General features: G+C 37.2%; 2 protein-coding genes across 5 annotated transcripts in view; one reads left to right on the forward strand and one right to left on the reverse strand.

Annotated features, from left to right (window-relative positions):
* GABRA5 (gamma-aminobutyric acid type A receptor subunit alpha5) overlaps positions 1–20,705 on the reverse strand; it is an 82,561-nt gene that overhangs the window by 10,223 nt on the left and 51,633 nt on the right. The window contains exon 7 of the mRNA XM_026666720.2: positions 5,826–5,969. Within this exon, the coding sequence (XP_026522505.1) occupies positions 5,826–5,969 (144 nt within the window). The remainder of the gene's footprint in view (positions 1–5,825; positions 5,970–20,705) is intronic.
* Positions 2,650–20,705, forward strand: part of GABRB3 (gamma-aminobutyric acid type A receptor subunit beta3) — a 219,233-nt gene continuing 201,177 nt past the window's right edge. The window contains exons 1-2 of one of the 4 annotated variants that reach the window (XM_087967119.1): positions 2,650–2,665; positions 2,820–3,039. In XM_087967119.1, coding sequence (XP_087823245.1) covers positions 2,939–3,039 — 101 coding nt within the window. In that variant the 5' untranslated portion in view covers positions 2,650–2,665; positions 2,820–2,938. The other 3 variants (XM_087967120.1, XM_087967118.1, XM_087967121.1) reach the window with 3 other exon arrangements.

Here is a 20,705-nt window from a genome sequence, read left to right on the forward strand (position 1 = left end):
GAAGCTTCTCCTCTGGAAATATTGAATTGCTAACTAGGGCATACAAAACCTTTGCTAGACCAATACTCGAATACAGCTCATCTGTCTGGAATCCGCACTATATATCAGACATTAATACAATTGAGCAAGTCCAGAAGTATTTCACGAGAAGAGTACTACACTCTTCTGCTCATAACAGAATACCCTATATCACCAGGCTTGAAATTTTGGGCTTGGACAATCTTGAACTACGCCGCCTATGGTGGGACTTAAGTGTAGTACACAAAATTACCTGCTACAATGTCCTACCAGTCAATGACTACTTCAGCTTCAATCACAACAATGCAAGAGCACACAACAGATACAAACTCAATGTTAATCACTCCAAACTTGATTACAGATAGTACGACTTCAGCAACAGAGTGGTCAATGCCTGGAATGCACTACCTGACTCTGTTGTTACATCCTCAAACCCCCACTCCTTTAACCGCAAACTATCCACTATTGACCTCACCCCATTCCTAAGAGGTCTGTAAGGGGTGTGCATAAGTGTACCATCATGCCTCCCATCCCTGTCCTATTCTCCCCATTTATTCGTACCTATTTCCTGTATTCTTACTCATGTTTATACATACCTATTATCTTGTAAGCAATTGACATATCAAATCAAATCAAATAAATAAATAAATAAACAAACAAATAAACAAATAAATAAAGGAAAGGAAGGGTGGTTGTAGCATGAGTTGGCTGCAGTCATTCTGCATGTTGTGGTCTGGTGATTGACACCGTCTGTTTCTCTACACAGTCTGTTTTTGTACAAATGAGGCTTTTTGTACAAAAGCACTATCACAGCCCAGAACAGCAGCATCAATAAATACTTCATTAGGTGATGGCAGCTTATACTTAACATGGTAAGAGCAATGCTATGAAGACCATTCTTTACATACTAACATACTTTCAGCTTGCCTTGAGGAAGCGAGAAAGCAAATTTTCAAGTCTGCCCGAATGAGCCTTTTATTAAAAGGATTAAATCATTAAAGCAGCCCCTTTGCTTTGCATGTAGAGACAGCTGGAAGCAACAACATGCAAACTTGGAGCAAAGATGCAATTGCTTTAATGACCTTTAAAGTGCTTTTGTGTTTTGTGAAGCATTTCTTCAAAAGCATTTGCACAGCCCTACAATTTACTGTATAGAACACACATCATATTCTCAAGCATACAATGATTATTTAAACTCAGGTGACACTCTTTTCTTCCCATGCTAAGACGCTCCAAATTCAGCTTCAACAAATAAACACATGGAAAGAGAATTCAAGACCATTGTCCTTCACATATGACCAGCCATGGCTGGGTGTAAATGGGACCCAATATGAACAATATGACATAAATAATGAATTCTGGATACTATGATGGAAAACTGTGTGTAACATCTCCACAACAGCATTAGAAACCTAAATTTTAAGATCAGATGGATAAAAGTTGCCTATTTAACGAAACTGAAATGTTTGGGTGAAAAGAATTATATCTATACAAAAATGTAAAAATATAAAAAACATTAAAAAAGAAAAAAAACTAATGATAACCACACATTCAGATTTTAATAAGATAAAAAACTATCTCATAGAACATGTGCTTTAGCAGGGATTGGCACCTTGAAATTTTTTCACAAAGAAATATATATTTAAGAAAGACATACATTAAAAATGGGGGAAAATGCATACAAAAACATGTTTAACACAAATTAAAATAAAGAACTGTGTGGAGTAGTTCTGTTTTTAAAAAGTTTATGGAAAGTCACTTATAGGAAGATGATTAGGAAAAGCTAAGTAGTATCATGTGAACTTTCCTCTTTTTGTATGAATACTTCTGTGATACAAAGCAACTAAGTCTAAAAACTTGTGATCCTCATATTTTATACCACCAATATTTGCCCCAGCCAACCTGATCTAATTATTATAGGAAAAATAATCTAAAACTCCTCTATAGCTCAGCATTTTGCAAAGTCACTCCTCTGTTGTACCAACAGGGTTCAAAAATAAGCTAGAAGGCCCAGGAATGTTCATCCATTCCGAGACAGGTTGAATCGCTTTTGTTTTTGTTTCTTAAAACATCTGATTGCCTCAAACAGGACAGCATCTTTCTCAGCTGGACCAGACATGAAGCTGCATTAACAGCTTCATGGTACAAACTGATTTGTCTTTAGTTCATAACCTCAAGCAAGGGGAAACCTGCATCCAGAGATGGTTCTCCCTAGTTGGACCAAGATGAAGATGTAGCAGTTGAATGTAGGAAGCAAAGTGTAAATAAAACGAGAAATTTATCCTTGCCTTGTCTCTTTGTCCTTTTTAGGATTTTGTACAGGTCTCTGACTACAATAAAAATTGATGTGATTCAATTTTAATATATAACACACACACATATGGCTTTGTCTAGCTTAAGAAATAGTGACAAAAATAACACATAAATGTATGTGTTATTTTTATATTTTCAGCTTCAGAAAAGGAAATAACATCTTAGAAATCCTGATTACAGGCATCCCAAAAGCTTGCTAAAGACCAGAAAATCCTTAGTTGACTAATACTTTCCCTGTGTGAAATCGGATTTCTGTATTTTGTTAATCCTCAGTTGCAATCTGTGTCCTACTATTTCTGACCAATGCTGTATTGAGAGCTCAACCTGATCAGAGGTAACCTGGGACAATTGCAAAGGGAAATAGGAGGGAGGGGAAAGAAAGCTATACATATATATATTATGTTCAGCACCCATGGATTACCGTGAACGGTAATTCTTGGATGAAACTCTGATTGTGGATTGTCCTCAGAATCTCTTTTGGTCCTTAGTGTAGCGTGAGCCAGAAGCCTTGGTAAGCAATGCTAAGAACTGGATGAGTGCCTGGCAGCCTGGCACATTCCCTGTGGACATCTTGCTCTTAGAAAACTTCTCCACACAGATCTAGGAGATGCTTCAGGAAACCTTCTGGACTTTTTTCTTGGTGACTGTGAAAGTGAAAGGGGAGCTGCCATTCATTGCAGAGAATAATGCTGCTATAATGGTGAACTGGTAAGGAATATTTTACGATGAACTTATATTACTAGTCAATGTCCCCTCCCCCTTGTGAGATCTTGTGGTCTTTGAGTGATCTAGAATTGTGTCTTTCTCACCTTCTGATTGCCATTCATGAAGGAAAATTAGTGCTACAGCTTTCTCGATTTCAGAGTGCTTTGTGGAATACAGCAGAAGGGAGATATTGTGCTCTTTAACCTGATTGTGTTAAGGTGACTGTGATGTTTGCACCTTCTCTTACAATGCTGCTCCTTTCTCTTTATTTTTGCACTTTTGAGATTGCGTGGAATTTCTGAAAAAAGCTTTTGAGATTGCGTGGACTTTCTGAAAAAACCTGACTTGAGTTCTCAGGAGGCTGTCATTTTGGGAACAGTTTGTTCATTCACTGATTTAGCAGGCAAGTCTTTAAGCACTGCCATTCTTTAATCTTTCCAGGGGATATGTGTGTGTGTGTATATGTGTGTACACGCTTGCCTCTGGGTCTGTTAAAAATCACTTAAATATCTATTCTCCCTACAGAGTAACAAGCAGATGACCTCTTTTATCCCTAAGTTTCAAATTAACAGGGAACCCTGCTGGCATGCTGTGGGAACCTGGGCCACAAACAGCAAGTCCAGTGTTTTATTGGGTTGTTCCATCAATTTATTGGAATTCCTTCAAAATCTAGAGAGGAAAACACAGCATGGAGCCACCTGATTCCAAGCTCTTAGGCAGGGTCTTCTGTATCTAATTACCAGGACCCTTCAACTTCTACTTCATTCTCAGAAGCAAGGGGAGGACATAAATCAGGTCCTATACCTCTTTATCACCTGTCCTTTTTCATGCACGCTTCTCCAGAAACAAGAAACAATTGCCTTGAAATCTTCATGTGGATGGCTGGGCTGGCATGAAAGCTCTTTAAGCCTGTGCTGCCATGTTCAGCACATTTTTTCCAGGTACAGAAATGTGACTCCTAGCATCCCTTTCCCCACAGGTGGGGGTCTAGACATATTATGGAGCAGGGCCACCCCCAGCTGCCACATTTCCCTTCTCCTTTGCCCCGAAGTTTTTATTGAACATATTGTTGAGATGGGGGAAGAAATCGATGTAGAGATGCTTTCTTGGCTCCTGTGGGAAAATAAGCTAGCAAAAGACAGAGCAGTTTAAGTAACTGCAAAGGAGCTCTCCGTTCCTAGTGCTTCTTTCAAGCTTGGATAGTTTGTCAACTACATCTGTTTTATCCAGTAGAAAGAAATGTTCTTTAGCAGAATGGAAGAGGCAGAGCTTTTTAGAAGCAAAGGCATGCTACATCTGATGAATGTGTTTTTTAACCAACAATCCATTTATAAAATTGTGGCAAATTTAATAGGTATCTGATAATTTTTCATTGTACTTTTATACTAAATGGCCTTAATTTTTCTTATATCTAGGCATAATTCTATTGATTAAGTATAATAAAACCTTTTTTATTTCCAATTAACCATCCTATCTATAGCTACCTTTGGGTACATTGTTAAGCATAAATCATTTCAGCATGTACAAATTAAATGACAACATCTATCAGGGCTGTCCAGCACTTCAGATCCAATTCCCAAAACACAGCAAGGAGCTTGTGGTGATATACCCATCCCTTAAAAAAACCATCCATATTTTTCTCTCCAGCATCACACAGCAATTCTTAAGGGCAACCATATATCCTAGAGTCGATGAAACTGCTTTAAAGAGTTATTTTCATGGTTCATTCAAATTTTGAATTGCATCCAAAGTACTGCATGCCCTAATATTGTGCAACTCAAAACATGCAATCAGCATGAAGCACCTTCTTTTTTGTTTATTTCAATACAATAAGAAGTTGAAAATCAGACCTTAATTATGAGGGAATGTCACATGGTGCAATATTATTACAGAGAAAACATCCAACCTTATATTATGTGAATTTTATTATGGCTTTATTGAAATTTGAATCACAATCTGATTTTACACTGGTAAAAGATATACATGATTATCACCTGAACTCATAGTAACTTGAACAGAAGAACAAGCCATCCTAAGTCAAATATCACATATAGTTCTTCTATATTACCCTTCCTGTCACAATACTGTTCAGTGGTATCATTCAGCAATTCAATCATGACTGATAAAGTGTGAATGGTGAAGTATTGCTTCTGTTACTCATCTAGAGAGTCTAAACAATAAAAACTGCCCGAAAAACTGCTTCTCCCTATATTAATCTGCTGTAATCTGAGGATGGAACGGAATGGAAAAGAAATTGCATTAAGTGACGATGTAAGATGGGTTCTTTGCATCTAATGCCAAATTGACTGACTTTTCATGATGGAGTTTTACTAGTGGTAAAGTACCTACTTTATTTATATGCACTTGCATTCTACCTTGTCTAAAGATTCCAGGCAACTAAACGACTTTTCATTTGATATTTATGAATGAATGACCATGGTAGAATTTGTGGTTTGTTTTATTTATGGTTTGTTCATTTTACTGAGATAAAGTTTTTTAAAATTGTTGTCTGTTTTATTATCTTCTTCCCAGCTCGAGATACTTTTATCAATGGGGTAAAAGAGATACATGAATGTGGTGTGTATACAGGAATGAATGAAATAGGCCAAGTACAAGTAACAATCAAACATGTATGAAAATGCTGAGGAAGATTCATATTGGGCATAGAGAAAGGGACACCACAGGGCAAACCAACCAATATGACTTATTTTGAAAAAGTGCCCTTCCTTGAGCATGAACCTTAGACCTTTCCTTCCTGAGTACTACAATTCAAAGGACAATTTTGTTACCTGTACTGGTACTGATGTTTTCAGAATCTACACTTTGTCCTATCAAGTGATATTGGTTAAGCCTAGAACCATCTTCTGCTACTTCCACCGAAGTTGCTGAGCTGTTAGTCCACACGTAGATCACTTCTGAATTGGGATAAGCGTCTGGGTTAAAATAAAGAAAGAAAAAGTAGACAAGTGATGTTTGAACATTAATATTCATATACTGGACTTATACCTGAAAAGTCAAGCTTAATTTCTGCCAAGGTTCAGTTTCAAATTCTCTTGTCATTATTAATATTCAGTTGCTGGATATGTGAATTTATATAAAGTAATAGAATGTTCACTTCAACTAAAAATAGTTCTCGTTTAACAAGAAACACAAAGAAGAGCTTTCAAAGAACTTGGCCTATGTTCACTCCCTTTTCCTGGAAATGAAGCTTTGATTATTAACAAAAGCAAAGACAAGCAATTGTGTCTTACAAATTGATAACCTGCCTTAGGTCTCAATATCCACAAGAATCATATTTCCTCATCTGTTTTGTGTGATTCAATTACTATGATATTTTATAGATGGAAATCAGAAACTGAGAAATAGTATGCCCACATTAACCCAAAGTCTAGAGACAATTCTGAATATTACAAAAAGCAGATACATTTCCATTTCTGCATTATCCCACTCTGCGTGTAGAGAAAAGGCTGGAATAATCATCTATGCACACACACATAAAGGGCAGGGATTATTTCAGAGCAAAAGTAGAAATAATTAATAAATAATTAAATGAACAGATGTTGTCTCTGCATAGATTGTGATCAGAGTTGATGCAGGTTGGGGTGGCTTCCCTCTCTGCCATAATACACATATATACAATCCTTCTGAAGAGATTTTCTCACTATTGCAGCATTATGTGCATATCAAAGCATGAATACAAGATGGAAAACAAAGATAGTCCTATGGTTGATGTTTGCCTCTTTTACCAGCCAAGTATCACAGTCTTGCCTGCAGCATCCTGCAGTTCACTTTTAACTGCCTGCAGTTCAGTTTGCTTAGCCCATTAGCCCTCTGAAAGTCTTGGGTTGGCACCTGCCTGGTATTATCAAACGAGAAGCATTATCAAGCATCATAAAATCCAGATTGTGGACTGGATTTGTCTAAATGTGGCCGATCACAAATTATGCAATGTAAATGATAGGAAAAAGCAAAAGATTAGTATTAGCATGGGCTTAGATTACTAACTGTGGAAGCAGAGCTTTGTAGTGATCTGCCAGAGCCTTTCCTCCTTTCTTTCCACCTGGATTTTGAGGCTGAATTGTTGGAGCACTCCTGTGCTCCTGCTATAAATGAAAGGTACTTTCTGCACCTAGATGCAGTCTGTGTATTATCCACAATGCACAATACACATTCGTGAATTGGACAAAAGGAAAAAAGAAAGTTGCAGGTGTGAGAAGAGGCAACAAGAATGGCCAACACAAAGTAAACTTGCTTCAGGGTCAGGCAGCTGGAAAAAGTGTCTGGAAGTCTGAAAAAAGTATGGGCAGCTTCAGATGCTCGAAAGAGGAATGCTAAAAGGAGTGGCAGAGCTTGGAAACCATGCCATCTTCTCCAGAAGTGCCAACACTGAACAGCTGGGAGATGCTAAATTCCCTCCAGCTGTTCAGGATAGCAGCATCCAGTGTCTGGCTGTAAAGCCTAAAAACTCCAGCCAGCCTGACACAAAATTAGCCAAATACATGGTGGCTTGAACTCAAAGCTTTCCTACCATCTAGAGTTGGGAAAGGAGCCGAGCCTAGTAATTTACACAAGGCTAAATAACAAAGAAAGGGGAGAGGAGGGAAAGGAGTTAATACAAAGTCATTTTATTTATTTTTATTTATTTATTTATTTGATTTGCCAATTGTTTACAAGATAATAAGTATAAGTGTATACATAGTTGTGAATACATGAAATGGGTACATATAAGAAAAATAAAAGAATAAGAGAAACAATAGGACAGGGACGGTAGGCACGATGGTGCGCTTATGCACGCCCCCTACAGACCTCTTAGGAAAGGGGTGAGGTCAATAGTAGACAGTCTAAGGTTAAAGTTTTTGGGGTTTGGGGAAGAGACTACAGAGTCGGGTAGAGTATTCCAGACATTGACCACTCTATTGCTGAAGTCGTATTTCCTGCAATCAAGTTTGGTGCGGTTTACTTTGAGTTTGTATCTATTGTGTGCTCTTGTGTTGTTATGGTTGAAGCTGAAGTGTTCATTGACAGGTAGGACATTGCAATGTATGATTTTATATACCATGCTTAAGTCAGACCGAAGACGGCGTAATTCAAGGTTTTCTAGTTTTAGAATTTCAAGTCTGGTGGCATAAGGTATTCTAAGTCATACAAATTGTGGCTAACAATCCTTAAAGTTAAATACATAACAGAAAAAATAAACCTATAGGCACATAGTAAGAATTATAGTGATGAAATTTAGAAATAAGTGGGTTTAAGCAATGGTTTTATTTATACAGAATGGTTATTTTTGCATAATAAGCTCTTTGTGTGACAAAGGAAGGAAGAAAAAGATATTCTCCTTATTTGTGGTTGTTGTCATTCCCTCAAAAGATCTCATCACAGCAGCAAATTTAGAAAAACTAAAATATCTCTAAAGTTGCACAGAACTTTAGCAACATTAAAGTATGAAAAATAGGTAATGCATAAAAATTAATATCCATGTCTCCAACAGTTGTGGAATAGATATTTTAAGTCAATGACAATAGAAAGCTGTAAGAAAAAGAGAAAATAAAGAACGCCTGATACATTTCACATCATTTTATTTCAGTTAATACGATTACTATTACATACACTACAAAGACAAACCAAGACCTCTATACTAATCTGATAATTCCTGAATAGAGTAAATGTTTGATGTGGCTCCTCCACAGAGAATGGGCTATTGCTGGAATATTTCCTTTCCTCATTCCTCCTCATTTCCTTTTTCTTTTATGTTCTCATAAGTTAGATTGTTACCTTATATTTATACTACATGTTTGCAAAAATATAAGTGTTTAACAGGGCAACATTAGCATGTAGCAACAACATAAAAAGACATATAAAAAGATGCAATTTGTAATGTTGAAAAGACTTAATATATACATTTCCTGGTTTTACATGGATAATTATTCCTTTTTATTTGTCTGGGTAGCAATATGTAAAATTGTGCCCAACCCAGGAATAGTGGAGAAAGTACAGTAAGTTTTGGTCTATAAGCAGATACGTGTAAAAAGTGTGAATGGAGCCATATTTTACAATAGCTTGGAACAACTGACTCAAGAAACACCTGTATCATGATATCATATTTATTAATTAAATTATAGAATGGCTGGAAAATGAAACCAAAGCTTTCCATCTGATGATTTTGCTTCTTTATTGTGTTTTCCTGTGGCAAAACAGATTTTTAGGATGGTGGACAAGGGATGAGAACAGCTGAGTAGAAAACTGAATTCAGAAGATTGCTTGCTTTCTCTTTCTCTTCCTTCCTCTTTCCTTGACAGCTCTTCTTCAGAACCACGTTGATTGGCATACCTCTGTTCTTGGGTTAGCAGAAATGTAGGCTGACATAATACGCACCAGCCAAACAGCATCCTATTCTGCTTCGGGATGAGCCGAGGAACAGCTGTTCTCCCTTCAATTTTTATAAGGGAAGCGAGATTCTTTGGTCCTGGTTTTCCCTCATAACAGGTATCATCTGCTCCAGAGAAAAGACCACCACTATTTGCAATCCTTGAGACGTGATGGGAAGGGCTTGGATAATTGTAAATTGGCACCTTGAATGGGGGCTTCAATCATCCTGCAAAATGCAGAGTGACAAAGTCACTGGTGTGGAACTTCTCTGAATCAGTTAACTGTTACTTAGCTATTTTGAGCATAGGTCTACTGATCTGTTTGTTTAAATGTCTGCTAAGGCTCTTCAGAAGAGTGCTAAAACCACATCCCCTAAAATAGTTAAGCTGATAGGTTGCACACATGTTGAAGGGGTGCAGGCTGAAATCTGAAAAAAAAACTTTCGGAGATTTTTCTATGTCACCCTGCATCTCTCCTCCGTTTATTGATATGTAGGTTGGTGTGGAATGAATAAACAGGGAAGGATCAGTGACTTGCGGGTGAATGTCAGTATATTGCAAGTGGCTGATAGTACAAGATTAAGCCATTGCCCCTCAGCTGTCTGTGATCTATAATTCAGTTTAAAAGCAGAAACAAGCAAAGTTTTTGTGAATAATCAAAAGTGCTGGAAAGGAATGATGTGGTGGCTGTGGCCTGTAGCACTTTGGGGTACAGAAAGCAACAGGCTTTATTTACCTGAGGTAAATAAATATAGCCATGCAAAAGCAACGGAAAAAACTGTAACATGCTCATTTGGGATATAACCAACAAAGAGCAACTGGCAGAAACTTGACTACTTTCATGGTTTAAATAAATCATAATGCTATCCTATTTAAATAGACAGGTCTAGCACCTTTTGTATTGCTATTGAGGACATGTTAAGACAGACCCATCATTCTCCCAGAAGAATGGCATGAAACACCTGAATTTAAGGAGCCTGCATAATGCCCAGTCAAGACATTATGTGTGGAGATAAATCTGAAGGTATCGGGGGTCTGGTTCTTCTGGAAACCCAAGTCAAAATAGATATAGAAGACCACACCCAAGGCTGAAGAGGAGGCAAGGCATCTGTGGTACATAAAGCAAATTGTAAATGGGATACAAGGATGAACATGGAGGTGAAATTTGGGCCATCAAATGCATACTCGGTATAGAATTTCCAAATTAAAAATGGTTATCCAACCTGTGTTTGAACATACCAGAAGGTATGGTTTTCCTAGACAATTAGTCCTGCTATTAAGACAAATTTTAATTATGGGGATACTGCAATGGGTGTAAATGTGAAAAATGGTTATAAGTTACTTTTTTCAATGCTGTTGTAACTTTGAACAGTCACTAAACAAATGGTTGTAAGTCAAGGACTACCTGTATTATAGGTATGTTTGCATGGTAAGGTTTTTCTTCAGCCTGAAATGGACTTGAGCCCACTTAGTCAGTTCTAGGACTGTTTGGAATTATTTCCAAGTGATTTCAGTTATAAAGTTTCTTTCAGGGAAACCACTGCTCTTTGAAAATGATACAGGAATCATTTAAAAACCCTCCAAAATTACAAAGGTTTATAAGATCAGGAAACTCTTTTCCTGACCTTGTGAACATTTCCAATAATATTTTTACAGCTGATTGCTGGAAGAAAAGGTAGAGAAGAAATTCTGAAGTTGAATAAGGGATCTAATAGGTGGGACAAACAATCTTTAGAATTTAGAAAAGTTCTTCAGAATGCTAGAATTAGATTATAACTCTAAACCAGTCCATGACACCTATTTTATGAGTTTCATAAGTAGGAATGTATTCAAGTTGATTTTAAAAGGCAGACAGTGATTTGGGGAAGGGAAGGCAGAACACCATTGCATCATCCTGCTTCTCTGGCAGAAACCATATCTGAGCTGTCCAAATCTACAGGCAAGATGATCTTCCCACTTACCATTTGTGGAATACATTTCAAGTATTCAATTATTTCAAAATATTATCTCAACAATCCTTTAACACCAAAGGATATAGATATTTATTTTCCATATTATGTAGAGATATGCAATAAGAGTTTCCTTTTTGAAAAACTATTTATTTTTCTTGTTTAAAATGTTGTTTCTCTTTTTAAAAAAAACCTAGTTCTTAAGAAATAGGTTCCATTTAATTTTTGCTTCTACTATTTGTTGAAGACACCATGTTCTTATTTCAAATGTTGGTTTATTGGTGTGCATAATTATTTTCCAAGAAACATCTTGACATTGGTTTGTTCAGGGACATCATATTAACCATCAGTGCATTCCAAATTATGTTCCCTTTTAATAGGCAACTGTTCTCGTGGATGATTGTATTGTCCCAGACATTGGGTGAAAAAGTAAAGCTGAGCAAATAAAAATATTTTGGACTGTGGCAACAATTTTACAAAAAATTGTTCCTGTGTGACATAATTTGTTCTGCTTTCCACTGGGGATGCTATTAGCTCTTCCTGTGAGACTTTTAACAAAGCATTTGCTTGGAAGTTGGTTCTGACTTTTATCTGGTCTGCATCTATTCCCTATCCTTAAAATTTAATTGTCCCTCCTCAGTTATGTTAATATTTATAGTGAATATTTATTCTGGGATGCAACATTTGATCTGGAATTAGCCTGAAAGTTTATTTTGAACTGTGCTTTGCTGTTGCTGCATAATTATCCTTCAAAAGAAAGCTGCCAAAATTGGCTATTTTAGCCACTATTGTTTTCTTTTGTGTGCTCTTCTGCTACACTTGCCAACTTTTAGTCACTATAATGTTTTTTTTTAAAGACATTGTTCAGCGTTTTAATAGTACTAGTTGGATGAAACATCTTTAAAAACTAAAAGTAATTAGGAAGTACTGTATAGACTGGAGTTCTTGTATGGAAGACAAATAAAGCCAAACACCCTGGTCCAATCTGATACAGCCAAGGATTCAAAATCATTTTATATTGTTGTAATGTCTCCTGCCACTACTCACTACAGTTTTATTGACTACAAACTGCATCAGGAGGAATTACATCCAACTTGAGCTTGGATATAAATTTTTAACATGTTCGAGTACGATTTATCAAATATCCTGGAAGAAAGAGGGGAGAAGTGGAAAAAGGCAAACTTAAGAGAATCAGAATGTTGCAAGGAACCAGGATAGTGTCTAATGCAGTTTTAATTGTTTGATTTCAAAAGTACTTGACAGAATATGTTTTTTTAAAGAGATTCTATCATGTATACAGAGCAGGTTAACTTCTTAGAATTTAGATTTCTGGCTGTAGAAGACCCAAATCCTTGAATAACTTATGGCACCACCTCTAATTTGAAAGCAGAACTGGTTATTAGTCAGCTTCCACATACAATTCAACAGGCTCATTGTCACCTTTAAAGCTCTTCATGGCTCAGGACATGGATATCATGTCACCCATTTACAACGTGCTCCCTCCAGATTCCCTGCATTAGAATATCAACAGGCTTCCTTAGAGTTAGGCTTCTCAATCCATATCCCTCTTCTCTGGAACAACATCCCCATCTCTATTGGGTTTCAGAATTGCAACAGGTAGTTGGTAATTGCAACAGGTAACCTATTTCCGATAGTTCTGTCAATCCAGTATGATTGGACAGAGCTAGGGTTTACCAATTAAACCGAATCATCTGATTTGACACACCCCGGCACCCCCCCCCCCCCCCCCCCCCCCCCCTGGTGGTCTCCAAACCAGGGACCGTTCACGAACAAGGACGGCCCCCCCCGGACGCCAGCGGGCCGTCGCCCCACCGCCGCGCCCGCCACCAGGCCTGACTTAGTTTCTGGTTGTTGGAGCAGCGTGGAATAATACTGTCCTCTAGAAGTAATTAACAAGGCAGGGGGGCCAGTCCTCTACCCTCCTGCCAATATCGAAGGACGGCTTTGGTCATTACCCTCCTTTCCTTTGTGTCCTTGGTCCCCCCCCCCCCCGCCCCCCCCACAGAAAGCCCATATTTTTTAAAAAAATGAGTATTTTCTCTAGTGTAGAGTGCGCCCTAAAGCGTCTCGAGTAGATGGTAAAACGTTTAGTAAACTTTTAGCATACAGGTTAGTATTAGTGCTTTTTTCTCTGCTGGACATCATCATTATTTTCTTTGTTATATTTTTGTTTTTAACATTCTACGCAACCCAGAATCATTATGGAGTTGGATGACCTTTTCAATATGGTCAGCGACACCCAGTAAAATTAAAAGGAATGTAATAAAACCAAGGAGAGATTTCAAATTGTGACATCAATGATGGAATTAATTCAGGAGGAACAAAGACTTGAATATAGGAGCCAGGAAAGATAGCAAAACAAAACTTTACACCAATTGAAAAATAGCCCATCCAGAAGCTTTGCAATACTGCAGTGTTACAGAGGTAAATCCAATTTTCTAATAGTTTCTAATAAACCAAGTGAAGAAATCAGCTCTCTAAAACCAGCAGTAGTGTGAGAGATGCTTTGGAACTGCTGCAAATCTCTTGCAGCTGTCTTTAAAACCAAGCCATCCACAAAAAGTCATCAATATTTTATTGCAGAACAATCTACCCACTTCTGAGTCATTGGTGGTATTCTACCAGTTCTGCCGAGCCGATAGCACTGATAAGCACTGATAAGCAACAGAGACCGAGCCAGTTCTCTCCTCTGCTTTGCTGTTGGGCCCACCCGCCTTCCTGGGTTTCCATACTCAGTGCCGTGCGACAGCTGCTGAAGCGACCGGGAAAGTGCAGGCTTGCAGGAGGTGTGCTGGAATGCCTCTGCACCTGCACAAAGTGCACGTTTGGCATGTGTGTGCACACAAAGTGTGTGCATGCGTGCAAGGCACGCCCATCAAGCCACGCCCACCGAACCGGTGGTAAAAAAATTTGAATCCCACCACTGTTCTGAGTCCTGTGACAGAGTACCATACACTAACTCATACACTAACATTTACGCTTTTGATTCTTTCAGATGTTTTTATTACAATTCCCATTAGCTTAGACCAGTATGGCTAATGGTGAGGAATCCTGAACCTGTTCACAAAAGTATTAGATTTAAGTTGAAGAAAGCTGCACCAATTCAACAAGTTAAACCAGAAAGGAGACAACATTTTAGCTTTCAGATTTTGCACTGAAAAATCTCTTTCAAGAAATAAAAAAATTGGAATTGTTAAATCTACATGAAGCCCACATGTAGCCCTAAGAGGGAACAGAACTAAGGGATGTAAGAATTAATGTTATAAGCATTCATTCCAATGAGACAGATGAGTAAAGACTATGTAATGGGCCAAAATTCTGGAGACAAAATGAAAGCATTTATCAATATCAGGAGGAAGTTAAAATAATATTCATAATCATAAAATAACAAAGAGCTTATTAAATTCAGGATCAATAGACCAGTGAAGGGTATTCTGTAGTTTCCTAGTAATGAAAAATGAATACTCCAAAGGGCAACAATACGTGTGAGAAGTAGTTCGTAAGGACAGTGAGGTTGAATCCTTAACTGTATATTATATTTAAAGCTTAGAAATAAATAAAATAGAACAGAATCAATGCTGCTTGACCAAGTTGAACACTTCTGTCTAGGCTGCCTTTTTAGTTTTATTGTGGAATTCGCACAAAGTGAGCAGCAGCCCTGGAATGTGGTTTTGTTTTCAGACAAAATAAAATCAGAACAAAATCTTAATGTCCAGAATTACCACAACAGAATGGCTATATGTTTCTTCCTATATGATATGATGATGTCCAAGCACTGTTGATGAGATGTCCAAGCACTGGAGACTTATTGTATCTATGCAATGTCTACAATGCCAGGCAATTCTTAATTGAACAACAGACAGCAAAATTCTAAACAGAATAGCTTTAGATATCAAGACATATTTCTATCCTCTTAATCCCAATTACAAATTGTTACCAATCTTTTCTTCTCATTATCCTCAACTCCACCATACAAATGAACTATCGGAGAACACAAGTCCCAGTACATGCATGGATGATGAAAGTGTACTCTGTGTGTCTATTAACAAGCAATAATCATAACACATAATGGTCACCTGGCAGCAGTCATTCTTTAAAGGATTCTAAAGGGAGGGTTTTTCAATGCGATTCACAGACCTGATTTACACTTACATAAAACTCTATCCAGCTTTAGAGTAATGTACTTAAAAATGTTCTCAAATGAACTTAATTTTTAAGAACCCTGTCAGAGATCCTTCTCTAGGATGTTCATAATTCATTTATTCAGGGTTTTTTTTGCCCATAGCAGTTGAGAGACTCTTAATGTTATCTGAACTTCAGATTGTGAGATCTTGCGATTGTTCTTTTATGTTGGTTTGGAGCCAATTGTGGGACATCCTCTTGCAGTGTCACTTGGTTAGCTATCTTGAATAGCTAATGCTTTTTAAAAAGCTTTCTCCGGCTTTTAGTGGAACACACAGCTGCTTTTGCATCAGTTGTTTTTGTCCTTACTGCTATTTTTACTTTCATTGATAGCACTATTTCTGTTCTTGCTTCTGTTTTTGCAATTCAGTCTAGAGATTCTACACAGTAATTCTGTGCAGACTGACTAGAAGTAACTGAGAGGTAAATACGTTGAGGATTGTATTATCAGAGTTTTATTGTTTATCCATTAAGACCTTGGGAAGACTTCTGGTAAAACTTTTAAATAAGGATGACTTTAAAAAAATAGTAACAGAAATGACTCCTAAGTATTTTCTGAGCATTCAAAGACAATCTGGGAAACCCATTTAAGCAGCTACTCAGAGTGTTCTAGCTCAGAGAGTCTGATGAATACTTTATTTGTACTAACATGCCTCATCAAGCATTCTTTTAAAGCTTTCCCTGGTCATAATTCAAATAAAATAATTAATGATTTTCTGCCCTTTATTACAATCCAAGTCTTCTGTTTGGGAATGCTGGCTTGACTTTCTCTCTCTCAGCAGAGCCATCTCTGCCCTCCTTCTTCTCTATTATACTGCATTAAAAAATACAGTACAAACTTCAAATGTTCTCAGGATCGTGCAACTAAATCTGATTGTTTCCATGATGCCATACACTAGAGCAGAACCAAGAGAAATGTAGTATCTTTGAAAAGCAAGCAACAGGTATTGTTTGAGGATGCTTTCTGAAATTTCCAGCAGCTCTGTTTCCATAATTTTGTTGACAAAAGCTAAACATAAGTCTAATTTTATGTGCCATTGCTAAAGATTGTCTGGGAGACATGATAGCTATGGAAATCTTCCTATTGTTCCTGCACAGCATTTGTTCCTGTTTGTTCTCAATTATTTTGGATACTGTAGCATGAAATTAAAATGTGATGCTAACATCTTTATATTAGTCTCTTAATTTCAAAACTTTATTTTTACCCCAAGGCTGAGCGCTAGTTTTTTTGTACATATGACTATTATTTTTCAGTGAAATCAAAGCAAAATTGGAGACATTAAATAGCCTGGGCATTTGCCGCAATGGGATCAAAACGTTCTCACTATAGGAGATGACTAGGCTGAGCTCATGAGAAGGTTCAAATGTGCCATCAGTTACCAGGAAGGCAATAGAGTTTCCACATGTATTGGAGGAGGAGAAAGAAATTATTTCAAGTGGTTGAATAGAAAAAGTTGGGATTGCTTTTTAACACAGTAGGGATTATGTAGAATATATTTTAGTGTAAATAGCATTTTTGTATGAGCAGGCTAACTGTTTGTATCCAACTATTTAGATATTTTAATGCATCAAAATTATATGTTTTGAAAGAGGAATAAAAGGTGGGAAGTTTATAAAACAATAATGCATTCTGTAAACAGTTCAGAGATTTGTTGGAATTTGCAGTTTTTAAATTATTTAATGACAGTGAGAATAGTTAGTAACAACCAATGATTTACTTCCAGCCTTACTTATATTCACCAATGTAAACCCAAAGAAATCGTTTGCTTTGTTTACAGTTCTCCATCCATTCCCAATGGTTTCCTAAGGAATATTCCATTTGGTTTTCCTCATTGGAATGGTGTGTAAACTGTAACACTGTCTAGTACTTCTTTAAACTTGCCAAAAGTAGCTTTCCGAAACCTGCACATGCAGCTATACTCCATCCTATCTTTCTATGGGATCTTACACTCTATAATGACATAGCTTGTTTATCCCAAAATTCCCACTGTTCTTCATCTTTAACCAGGAATTATTTACTGGTAGCATCAGATCAGGAACAACTAATCCTATTTTCTTCAACTTTCAGGAAAACGAAGCAGTCAACAGGAGCAATAAGTAATTCTGAGGACCCTGCAGCCTTGGCTAACTTAGCTTTCCCATAGATGTCTACATAATTGAATTATCCCATTATTCTTCTTGATGAACTTCTTTAGTAAGGTCCAGGAAGTGATTATCCAGATCTTCAACTCATCTTACTCTAATACAGCATATCTTCACAATTCTTACTCCTTATATTCCTTACTTAAATGCTCTTAGTTGGACCCTTATCCTCAAATTTCTGACTCTAAGTATATATACAGTATGTAACTCCTTCACATACAATGATGTTTCCTCTCACTTTTCATCTCATCTGTTCCTTCTGCCTTATACTCTTCAGTCTCTGAATTCTGTACATGAGTTTTATTTCACCAGGAATTTCAGTAGCGTCTCCTAAACCAGGACCCCAACCTTTCCGCGCCGCGCCACGGTTCGCACGCTGGGCGCCAGCCCGGTGCAACGGCCGCCACTTTTACCGCCCGGTGAGCTTCAACGCTTTCAAAAGAGGCGGCCCCGCGCCCGGAAGGCTTCCCAACGGACATTCCGTTTCTTAAACACATTCCACTTCTATTCCCTTATTAAACTTCTAGTTCTACTATTTCCTGTATTCCATAATTCTTATGTCATACAATGTTCTGCATACCATTTACAGTCTTGATATACCATTGTTTGATGGGCTTTTTTCTCCTAATACAGTGTTCTTTAAAAAAAGCAAACAGTTGTGTTGTAAATTACAAATGATTAAATGCTTTTACAGAATGACTTCAGTGAACTCATTTACCAAAGAGGATTTCAAATTTCATATGCTATAAGAAAATACGCGATAAGGATTTCATCGGAAAGATTTGAAAGCAAGAAACAACACTTTTACTTAAGCTATTTTCTTTTAAAATCAACTATTATTGAGAAACACTTTGTTTTTAGTAAAAGGAAATTCCTATTTCAATATTCTTCTCTGGATCAGATTCTTTTATTTTATTTTCACATGCCATGTTTTTGAATAAATTATTATATCCATGTTTTTATATTCATGGCTTCTGAGATTAGAGTTTTAGGACTATGGGCATTTCCCCCAGGAATCTGATGAATGTAGAGTTCACATTATCCTATTCTACTGTGCACAATTAGCAATATAAATAAAAGAGATTAATTTATTAAAATCCATAATTGAGCTACCATTTCAGGAATACCTATTTGCTAACTATAATGGATATCTTTCAACTTAGGAAGATGTTACCTTAATTTCCTTGTTTGTATGTCACTTGTTTTCCTACTAGACAAAGTCCTAATAAAATGCACTGCTTGAGATACATAATTAAACTGGTATTACAGAAACAAAATACTATAGAAGCATCTGCACTGAATCTCAGTCAAATTGGATGTGAAACCTCCCTCAATTTCCTTCTTTTAGTGTCACGATGAAGCCTAAAGCAATTTTGATGCTATAAACTGATCTGGTACTTGGCCTTGGCATGGGCATGTCAAAATAAGCTCTATGAAACTCTTACCAAATCAGAAATTCTAGTAAATTCTGATATTATTTTGCCTACAATGATGAAAACACCTGATCAGTGTTTCTCAACCTCAGCAACTTGAAGTTAGGTGAAGGTTGATCATTGTGAAACTTCATTTGATGTACTGAAGCAGCAGTGTAAAACTTGATCGCGTCATGTGACATATTGTGAAGTATCACAAATGTTTTTTTGCCTTCGCGGAGCTGGAGTGGGCGTGGCCTGTTTGTGACACATCTGGCCCGTGGACCGCCAGTTTCACAGGACTGTATTGAAGGGTTCCTGACTGAGCTTTGATAGCATAAAAATTAGCACCTGAAAATTGCTGAAATTTATACGTGATATTTTCTATATTGACTTTGAAAACTTATTTTTCATTAGTAACATTTCAGATGTACTTCTTGGCATTTAAACCCTAATTGTCTTCTGTATTTTCTGTTAAAAGAAATGGTGTGAGTCTTTATGAAATTTTCCTCCTTCTTAAATTGTAACTCTATTGGTACTTAGTCTAACACAAATTTGATTAACTGTGACCTGGGACAATGAATTTAAACTGAAACCAATCCAAATAATGCTGCCACTGTCTTCAGTCATATGAGATTAAAGAAGAAGTATATTTTTCTAAACCAAATAATGAGAACAGGCAAGAGAATTGTACACAGAACGTTACTTCTTTAATAAACACACCACCGAAGTTAATGCAATAAAAGAGATGCATTATTCAATTTAGAGGTGAACACAGGACCAAGAATGAGAATAAAATATCAGCTGCTAACAACTTTTGGATGGCCAATAGAATTCAGACTGTAATTCTGAAGCAGTATCTATAAGATGATCTCTCGGGAATGGCAATGGAGCAAAAAGGCTCATTAAGGTTGAAAAGTAAGATATTCCTATACAATGAGCTCTAATGTCTCTCTAATGAGATCCTGGTGTTAGGAAAAAATGGCTAACATACGGACATATATCTACAGACATATAATTGGAATGGCTATCTTCTGAAGCCTAGCAAATGGCTACAGCAGATGATGTGATATGACACTGAAATAACCATTATAATTTGAATATTTTCTTCAATTCAGACCAAGAAAACTGGTCTGTTAAAAAGGAAAACAATACATCTCAGACTTTCCCAACCTACCACAGCCTACCCATATTTGCCATGTTTAGACTCCACATATGTTGAAGATGTAAGATTGATAAAGTGCGTCCTAGCTTTTTACAACTTAGAAGATATTATGTGCTTAGCAGTTCAGTATAAATGATGATGGTAGTGGCGATAAGGAAAAATCACAGCCACTGAAAAGGTGCCCCTAGAGCAGGGGTGGGCAAACTACGGCCCGCGGGCCACATCCGGCCCGTTGGTCTTTTAATCCGCCCGCCCGAAGATTGGTACAGAATTAAGGTTTGATGTGAATGATTGAATGATTGCATTCATTTGATTTTGACTTGTAATGACAGGCATTTCGACACCAGGTAACGCATTAGGCGCAGTGACTTGATTTTGCGGAGATTTTGCAGTTTTTTATATGTATCGTATCTTGTGCTGACCCGGCCCGTCT

This window comes from Notechis scutatus, chromosome 5 (assembly GCF_049901735.1).
Source record: "Notechis scutatus isolate UNSWTSFEM ecotype Mainland chromosome 5, rNotScu1.2, whole genome shotgun sequence".
Classification (NCBI taxonomy): Eukaryota; Metazoa; Chordata; class Lepidosauria; order Squamata; family Elapidae; genus Notechis; species Notechis scutatus.